The 9,683-nt window shown below is 41.9% G+C and overlaps 1 protein-coding gene across 4 annotated transcripts in view; it reads right to left on the minus strand.

Moving 5' to 3' along the window:
- Window positions 1-9,211, minus strand: part of BPHL (biphenyl hydrolase like) — a 69,342-nt gene extending 60,131 nt beyond the window's left edge. The window contains exon 1 of one of the 4 annotated variants that reach the window (XM_033934838.1): window positions 9,083-9,211. In XM_033934838.1, coding sequence (XP_033790729.1) covers window positions 9,083-9,175 — 93 coding nt within the window. In that variant the 5' untranslated portion in view covers window positions 9,176-9,211. Of the gene's footprint in view, window positions 1-7,067; window positions 7,325-7,387; window positions 7,536-9,082 lie in introns of those variants that run through there. The other 3 variants (XM_033934840.1, XM_033934839.1, XM_033934842.1) reach the window with 3 other exon arrangements.
- Window positions 9,212-9,683: the final 472 nt, after the last annotated feature.

Here is a 9,683-nt window from a genome sequence, read left to right on the forward strand (position 1 = left end):
TATGAAAACTATAAAGAATAGAGAATGAGCGGAGCAATCACGGAACAACTTTTAAGTTGTACAAATATTTCAAAGCAATGTAGTACTCACTGTTCTCAGCTTAAGTGACAATTTTCATGAAAATGGCGCCAGTAAATTTGAGACGCCAACACATGCGCATTAAATACACAAACAGCTAAGTGTAGAAACTATCCCATTGGATGACCTCAAAAGTGGGACAAGCCAATGAATGAACAGAAAAGAATTTTTATTAACAATATCATTTTGTTTCAAAAAAAATGTTTTCCAACTTATATTGATGTTTAATCCATTCGGTGTTAGTGTATTAAGTTTGTAGATCCATCTCGCCTCTCGTTGTAACAGCTTCTTTTGTCGGTCACCGCCTCTGATATTGGACGGCTCTCTATCAATGCACCAACATTGTAATTGACTGAAAGTGTGTTGCATAAGTTAACAGTGTTCCACTATCGGTGCAGTGATGATGCCACGTTTGAGATTTGATTTGTGCTCGCACATTCTTGTGTGGAATGCTCGAATTGATTTGCCCACATAAAATTTTTTGCATGGACATGAAATAATGTAAATTATAAAACTGGAATCACAAGTCAAAAAATGCTTGATCTGATAGGTTTTATTATCAAGTGGGTTGGAAAAATCCTTTCTTTGTATTGTGGATGCGCATATACTACATTTACCACATTTGGAAAAACTGCTGGGTAAGATATTACTTTTATCTGTGCTTTGCATATTAAAAATAGCTGGGCAAAGAATGTCTTTTAAATTTCTTTCTCTTGTAAATGCTAATCTTAGTGCTACATTTTGAAACAGAGGATTCGTCTGTAGAATTTTCCAGTTCCTTTTCACGATTGAAGCAGGAATTTGAGCATCTACTGTATATCTCATAACAAAAGTGAGAATTTGATTACTATCATCCTTCTTCTTACTAGTGCTATGCATGATAAGGTCTCGGTTCAGATATTTAGCACGTTTAAAAGCCCGTTTAATAACAGCATCGGGATAACCACGGTTGCTTAATTTTTGAGCTAGTACTTTAGATTGGGCTTTAAATGTTCTTGTCGAAGAGCAATTCCTTTTTAAACATAGAAACTGGGAAAACGGAAGACTGTCCTTCAATTTCGGCAGATGACAACTCCGATAATTTAAAAAGGTATTACAGTCTGTCGGTTTCGTGTACGTATCAGTTTCAAAATGATCATAAACTTGACGAATATTTAGATCTAAAAAAGAAATTGAATCAAAGGAATTGTTCATGGTGAACTGTATGTTTGCATTACACGAGTTCAACCACTGAAAAAATAGATCCAATTCTTCATTGGAACCTTTCCATAGTGCAAAAATATCGTCAATGAATCGAAACCATTTGAATAATTTGTTCCCAAAAGGAGAATGAGCCACCCATTCTGATTCAAAATGTGCCATAAAAAGGTTAGCAACTGAGGGAGCAAATGTAGCTCCCATGGCCACTCCTGATTTTTGTTTGTATAATTGGCCATTATATAGAAAAAAATTTTCTGTCATAGCTAACAGAGCTAAAGTGAGTAAAAATTCAGTCAGAATAAGTGCTGGTCCTGTGTGTGATTCCAGTGTGTGTTTGACTATTGTCAAAGCTTCTTGTAGCGGGATAGATGTGTAAAGGGACTTGACATCAAAAGTGACCAAAATGAATGGAAAATCCTCTTTGTCGATTTCAGAGATTGATTAAAAAATCAGTTGTGTCTTTGATGTAAGATGGTATTTTAAGTACTTCCCACTTCAAAAATTGATCAATGAAAATGGATGATGGTTCAAGTACTGACCCCCGGGATGACATAATTGGACGGCCTGGAGGGTGATCCAAATCTTTATGAATTTTGGGAAGGGTATACAATACTCCTGTGGTCGGAAATGGTTTATTCAAAAAACTATGCTCATTTTTAGTTGAAAAACCATCAATCAAACCTTGGTTGGTAATTCTAAGAATGGTACGTTGCAAACAAGTTGTAGGATCCAATCTTAGCTTTTCATATGTTTCGCTGCAACTAAGCTGTTCACAAATTTCTGCGTGATAATCAGTTTTGTTCAAAACTACCACAGCACCACCATTGTCAGCTCTTTTAATGACAATAGTTTTGTCCTCTTTGAGGGCAGTCAAAGATAGTTTCTGTTCCATGGATAAATTATCTTGAAATTTCCGTTTATCCATACACCAGGATGAAATATCTTTCAAAATACATTGTTTAAAAGCGTTGACCAGTGGATCAATCGGGATTGGTGGAGACCAAGTAGATTTTAATTTTACTATTGATCTATCTAATGTTTTTTCTTGATCTGCAAAAAATATTTGTAATTGCAATTTACGCAAAAATTTTTCTAAATCAATATTAAATTGAAAGAAATCAAATTTGCTGGATGGTACAAAAGACAGTCCATTGTTTAGACAGAAATCTCTTGAGGTGTCAAAATTCTATCGGATAAATTTACTACCACTGGCCTGATGTCTGCGATCTGGTGCGGGGTCTCGATCTTTGATTGCCTGCTTGTCTTCTGACTCTTCCTCTGCGAGGTGGTAAACCTCCCCTTAAAAAAGGTTGACTGGTAGTACTAGTACCTGAAGAGGAGGTGGAGAGGTCTGACATGCTTTTATTAGTGCTGATTTGACCTTGAGCAGTAATGTCCTTAATCATCCAAGCATACACTCTGTTGTTAAGATAGTCTTGCTCATCTCTTTTAAACTTTTTAAGTTTATTACGTTTCAGATTTTCCCTAAACTTGTCCATATTATCATTAAGTTTTTTGAGTTGGGAATCAAAATCATCTGTTGTCAAAGAGGCTTTTAAATCTTGAATTTGTTTGTCAAGTTGACTCTTATGATCATTAATGCTTTTCATACTCCGTTCTATAATGAGTAGCATGAGATCGAGAACATTTGTTCAATATACGATTCCATGTGTCCACAAATTCAGTATCCTCCTTAAAAATTTGAGGTGCTTTGGATACCCTGAGACCTCTAGGAATTCGTTCTAATTTACAATATTCTATGAGGATACCACTATTGGTCTCTAAACCAATCAGACTTTTAAAAGATTTGGTGATGTCATTTAATGCATTGGAATTTATAGTCCCAGACTGTAAAGTGTCAAACTGAGTCGGTACTGCTAACAAAGGGCCAGCCCGCTCAGCTGAGAAGCTGAAAACAGTTTTCCATTCATTAGTAGCCATAATCAATAGTAGTGTGAACTATGTAAAACAAGGCTCAATGAAACCTCAATGTATGAATATACGAAAATTGGAAGAACACGTTTCTAAACCAACTTAAAGGTTGTGGTATAGTTGAGAGAAAGGGTCTCAGAAATCCTGCAACGTTCAATATATGAACGCCAAGATGGTAATGCAGGAAGGATTCTCATTCATCGACCCAACTCTCTCACTCATTATTTAAGGCATTGGAGTCAATAAAATGATATGTTAAATAAATACTTCACTTATCTTTAGACTTTATGTAGAAAAGTGCCTCTGTGCAAAAAGTGCTTTCAGCAGTGCTATGCTTTATTTGTCCGACGGGCCCCGTTTTGCCAACGGTTGATGGCTTCTTCGGGGGTCTTTCTATGAAAACTATAAAGAATAGAGAATGAGCGGAGCAATCACGGAACAACTTTTAATTGTACAAATATTTCAAAGCAATGTAGTACTCACTGTTCTCAGCTTAAGTGACAATTTTCATGAAAATGGTGCCGGTAAATTTGAGACGCCAACACATGCGCATTAAATACACAAACAGATAAGTGTAGAAACTGTTTCATTGGAAGACCTCAAAAGTGGGACAAGCCAATGAATGAACTGAAAAGAATAACAGTTTGGAACTATATTTTAACCAATGTTATATTGATGTTTGCATGTAGTAATGTCATTATAAAATTGTATGTACTTTTCACTGAAATGATTCAGTTTTTTCTGTTGTGAACCGCCCAGAACTGCTGGTTGGGCAGTATTTAAGAAAATAAATTATTATTATTACTGCAACAGATTCATCCATTGTTGCTGGCATCAAAGAACATTTCAAACATTTAATAGACATGCATTTTCCTGTTCATACACTACATAGTTTAGGTTCTTTTCTACACTCATGCCTGAAAGACAATCCAGGCCTCTGTACTAACCATTAAGCTACTGCTCTCACTCTAACCTAGATGGGCCTTAAAGTTTTTTTTAAATCATTTATTTATTTGTTCAAATATATTTATTCAGATGTTCAATGTTGAATACAGCATTGCAAATGAAGTAGACACGACACAAAATAGTATCGGCATAAACATGTCAACAATGCTGAACCATCACAAAATCTATCCACCCTCCACCCTCATACATTGTGGGGATGATATGGGGCAGTATGGTACCATCACTAAAATCAAAACTGGCCAGCCAAGAACCAGCTATGATAGAGGTCAACATGCTCATAAAGGGCTCCCAAATAGTAGGCAACACGCTTCCCACCCACCCCCGGAGTCCCAATCAGACAGGCCCATGCTTTCCATCATTAAAAAATGAAGCATCGCAGAACACCAGTCAGTGGGAGTTAGAGAATGACACGGGGAAAAAATCTGTCCCCGTCACCGCCCCGTCCCCGGCCCACCATCCTCTGCACCGCCCCGTCACCGCCATTCCATTCACCGCCCCGTCACCGTCACTGCCATCCCTTTCACCGCCCCGTCACCGCCACTGCCATCCCATTCACCGCCCCGTCACCGTCCCCGCAGCATCCATATAAGCCTTAGTACTCTAATATTTAGCATATTCCATTCTTATAAATCAAAGTTCCTGCTGCTGAACTAGAGAAAGAGATGTTCAGCTGGCAGGGCTTTGTTTATAAATTTTTATTAACACAACTAATATACCACCATAATGTTTGCAACAGAGGACAAGTATGCAATAAATGCATTTTGCTGTTTCAATGCCAGTGCTCAGCAGAACAACAGACAGCAATATGGACATTCACCTTATGTAGTACTTTTTTAATATATAAAAATAGGCAAAATTAGTTGCTGTTTTATCATTATATTTTCTTGCCATTATAGTATTCTTCATTGATCATTTTTCTTTTTAAATTCAAAACAAATTCAACCTATCTTGTGTCCCAGCATGAATTCATGTTTCACTCAATTGGCTGTTTCAAGGGAATTAACCCTCCAACTTCCATTTGCAAAAATACCCAATGTTGTTCCTTCTATGAGCAATATTTAAATTATGAGGAACAACATTGGGTATTTTTGCTGAATTGTGTGACACCATTTGGGCTGAACATGAAGATTGAAAATGCCTGGTTAGCCCTGGACAGATGATTTGAACAGCCAGGAGCCTGTCCTGGCCATTTAAATCATTTTGAATATCTAGTCCAATGATAACAGAATTAGGGTGATTATAGAAACATAGAACTTTGTTGATCACTAAAAACAGTGGAGACTAAGGGTCTATCAAGCTCAGCATCCTGTCTTTGACACTGGCCAGTCTTGGTCTTTGGAACTGCCCATTGTGTCAGAAGCAATAGGGATTAAGTGACTTGCCCAGGGTCACAAGGAGTGTAGTGTAGCTCTAACCACTGGATTTAGAAGTTGGCTTCTTTTGGGATCTTTAACTCATCATCGCTAGGACTGGAATCTGAGTCCGTGGCACCTAACATAGAATGGAATTAGTATGGCAAAGTAATGAAGAATGGTCCAGCAGCCCCCACCCTCCCTCCACCTCACCTTATATTCGTTCCGAGTTTGCCGGCTTCCTTTTTCCCTAGCCGCACGCGTTCAAAAAGCCGTGCATTTAGCCAGCTCCCTCCCTCCACCTCACCTTAAATTTCGAGTTTTCCGGCTTCCTTTTTTCCGAGCCGCACGTGTTCAAAAATCCATGCACGCGCGGCTACGCGAGTCAATCAAACTTCTCCTCTCCTGCAACTTCCTGTTTCCGGTTGCGTCAGAGGAGAAGATTGATTGACTCGCGCAGCCGCGCGTGCACGGATTTTTGAACACGTGCGGCTCGGAAAAAAGGAAGCCGGAAAACTCGAAATTTAAGGTGAGGTGGAGGGAGGGAGCTGGCTAAATGCTACGGGCGGGCGGGCGGTGGCTGCGGGGACTGCGCGATCCTTGATACCTCACTGCGGAGACAAGACCATTCACCGCCCCGCGGGCGGTGAATGGCCTTGTCTCCGTCGCCGCAGCAACTGCTAGTTTTCTTCCCCGTTTTCGGCGGGTGACCCGCGGCTAAAATGCGGTGGCCGCGGGTAAACCGCCACCGTGTCATTCTCTAGTGGGAGTAAACAAGGCTGGCGAGTGCAGCCCATTTAGTGAGGATGCCTTTAAGGCCCATGAGCACAGCACATTTAAGAAACCCTTTGAGCCCTTTGGGTGTGGGATGTTGTAAATCAGAGTCAAAACAAGCTGTAACAATTGTAGTGCTAATAGATCTGCAATTGGACATAGGTTGGAGGGCAGGAAGAAATGTTGGGGGTAGGGAAGAGAAAGGGGTGGGGAGATGTTGGCCACTTGTGGAGGAGTGCAAAGAGGGATGCTGAAGGAGGGGGAGACAGGGCAGGATTAATTTGTCAAGGGCCCCTAGGCACACAAATACACTGGGCCCCCTGCTCCGCCCCACCATGCGCCCAGGCGGAACCAGGAAGCTGCGTCAGAGGGAAGCTTTGGGCAAGCAGCACCGCTTGCACAATTACAGTTCCCGTTGCCTTTCTTACCCGCTTTGCTTGCTTGTCTTACTTTCCGTTGATGGGGGGGGGGTGCGTTGCCAATCGGGGTGGGGTCCATGTTGCCAATCGGGGGGGGGGGGCATGTTGCTGATCGATGCTGGAGGGGCCCATCGCCGTTTGGAAAAAAACAATGTTGATGCCCTCCTTCATCGGGCCCCCTGAACATTTTGGGCCCTAGGCACGTGCCTACTTGGCCTATTGGTTAATCCTGCCCTGGGGGGGAGATGGGGAAGAGGAGATACTGGACTGTGAGGGAATGGTAGGGATCAGAACACACAGCAAAAAGTTTACCTGAGCTTGCCCTGTTAGTTACTTCACAACCCACCTATGTGAATCTGAATTCAGTCTTGTTTGTTCAGGTGACATCAAAGTGCACTGTGAAATAACCCAGTTACCTCTCTATGTAAACTTTGTGCAAAAAAACAAGATCCCTTGCTATGCTCGTTCAAGAAGCAGATATTATACCCGTCCAGTATTTCTGACATCCCCCATCTGATTCATTATGGAACCTAAAAGTATCATGGAGGGGGGGGGGCTGAGAATGTGGCCCCCTCCGTGCGGATCCCGAGCAGCTGGAGGCTTCCCGATGCATTTCTGCTGCTGCAGAAGCAGCAGCGACCTCTTCCCCTCCCCGAAAGCGTTTACCGGTGATTAAGAAGCGCTGCGGGTCTCGGCCGCTGAACTGCACCGAGGATCGTGCGGAGGCGACGAGAAGCTGCAGCCATGTTGGAATGTAGAGACCTGGCGAGCCCCGCCCCCTGCCGGCAGCGGAGGGGCGGTAAAAAGGCTACTGGGAGGCTGCTCGTATGCAAGGATAGACTGTCCAATTTCGTACCACGGCTGCATCCGCCTCTAGTTTATAACTTTTTTTTTTTTTTACTATTCATGGTCACGGCCTTAAGAAACTGGAGTAGGGCTAGCAAGAGGCACAACGGTGCAACCGACGCACTTCTACACAAAGCTGTAGTTGAGCAATTTGATGGGTCCTAGGCTAATCCTGCAGATTCACTTCGGCGAATCGATTTGTTGTAAGAGGAAATCGGACTCGCCGATTCAGCGACCGTGACACGGTAGTTTGTTGTTGTTTTTTTTCACATGTTTGATGTGTCCTATTTTACCATTGCCCGAAGATATCTTTAAAGGAACAAAGGAAAAGCAAGAACATTGTGTTCATCCAGTTTTACTTTTGGATTGCTCCTTCTGTGGAATATTGGGTCTTCCTGTTTTGTGCTTCACAGATTAATTTGCAGCAGCAGGGAGGAGTCGGGAGAGCCAGGGGTGTAAACCAATCATCAAAGCAGCACACTGACACGGCCCCCTGTTGGCTTTGTGCCCAAGGCAAGTGCCTACTAGGCCTACCCTTTAATCCAGGCCTGATTGAGGGTACTAAATGCAATGGAAATTACTTCTCCTTAGATACAGTCAAAAGGTTTGTTCAATGTTGAGTCCTCAAGCCAGACAACTATCTCCACAGCATCTTCAAAATCAAAACATCAATGGTAGCTAATGAACCCGGGTTCTGTAAGCTGAAGATGTCCTCCAAAAGTTATAAGTTTCAAGTTTTATTTAAAATTTGATATGAATGCTTATCAGTTATCTAAGTGATAGGGAAATTCACAGCCATGAACAAATACAATCAAAAGTACACTAGACTTACTAAACAATCAGGGAAGAAAAGGGAAATAACTACAATAAAATATAGTACAGAAGAACAGGTACACTTCTCCCTCTGTATTCGCAGTTTCAGCAATTGCGGTTTTGATTATTCACGGTTTTTAGCTTGCTGGCTCCTCCCCCCAAAAAATTACATCAGCTTGCATAGAGAAATCGCTGATTCCAAGCGTTTACAGAGAAAATCACTGATTCCCAGCACTTTCTTCACCGTGTTTTGCCTCTCTTTCAGGAACAGGCCAGGTCTCCCACCGTGTTAGTCGCAGTTTCACCATATTCACTATGGTTTTTAATAGAAAACAGCGAATAACATGAAAAAGTTATTTGTGGTTTTTCTGTATTTGTGGTTCTGTTAATCCCCTATCACAGTGAATACGGAGGGAGAAGTGTAAAGGAAGAACAAATAGGGAGGGGTACACATGCAAAATTTCTGCCCCATAAAAAAAGAAAAGACAGACAGACCTGTCAAAAAACGGCCGAGGGGCCCCCCTGACAAATACAATCCCCCCCGGCAACCCACAAATAGGAGGGATGCCCACTCCCTCCTGCCACCACCTGATGCTGCCCTCCCTGTCCGTGCAAATATGGCAGGAGGGATGCCAACTCCCTCTTGCCATCAACCGAGTTACCCCCCGACTGGCACGTGACTCACCCCAGCCCTGACCATACCTGAAAGTTGGGAGCAGGAGGGATGCTCAGTCCCTCCTGCTCCTCCCGACTCCAGTGACGTGTCTGCCTGGGCCTTAAGCCCCACCCCATCATGTGATGCACAGGGAGGAGCCTAAGGCCCTAATTGGCTCAGGCGCCTTTCTTTGTAGACACTAGGGAGATAGGGGGTAGGACTCATGCTTTATTTAAATAGGTTTTCTCTATTGGCAGTGTAGGTTGTAGTCTGCATGCATGCTGACTTACATCACCCTGCCTAACAACTCTACCAGCCTCTCCACTTGGTTTTTACTTCGTTGCTCCTCTCATTTGTTCTATTCTTTTATACTTTGGATCACTTTGCTATCATATTATTTTTAATCATTTTAACTGTCTTTAGTTTAAATTTAATTTATTATTTAAACAGTTAAGTATTGTGTTAAATACATAATATTGTCTTTGCTTTTAACGAATATTCACTGTTCACTTTGCTTGTACGTATTCTCTTCCTTGTAAGTCTTATGTTTGTGCCTTCATTTAACAATAATATACTTACTTCTTTCTTTCCTCTTTCCAATTTCTCACTAATCCCTAATGTTTGCCCTTTCTGATTTCAACAGGCTCT

The sequence above is a fragment of the Geotrypetes seraphini genome, chromosome 2 (genome assembly GCF_902459505.1).
Source record: "Geotrypetes seraphini chromosome 2, aGeoSer1.1, whole genome shotgun sequence".
In the NCBI taxonomy this organism is placed as follows: Eukaryota; Metazoa; Chordata; class Amphibia; order Gymnophiona; family Dermophiidae; genus Geotrypetes; species Geotrypetes seraphini.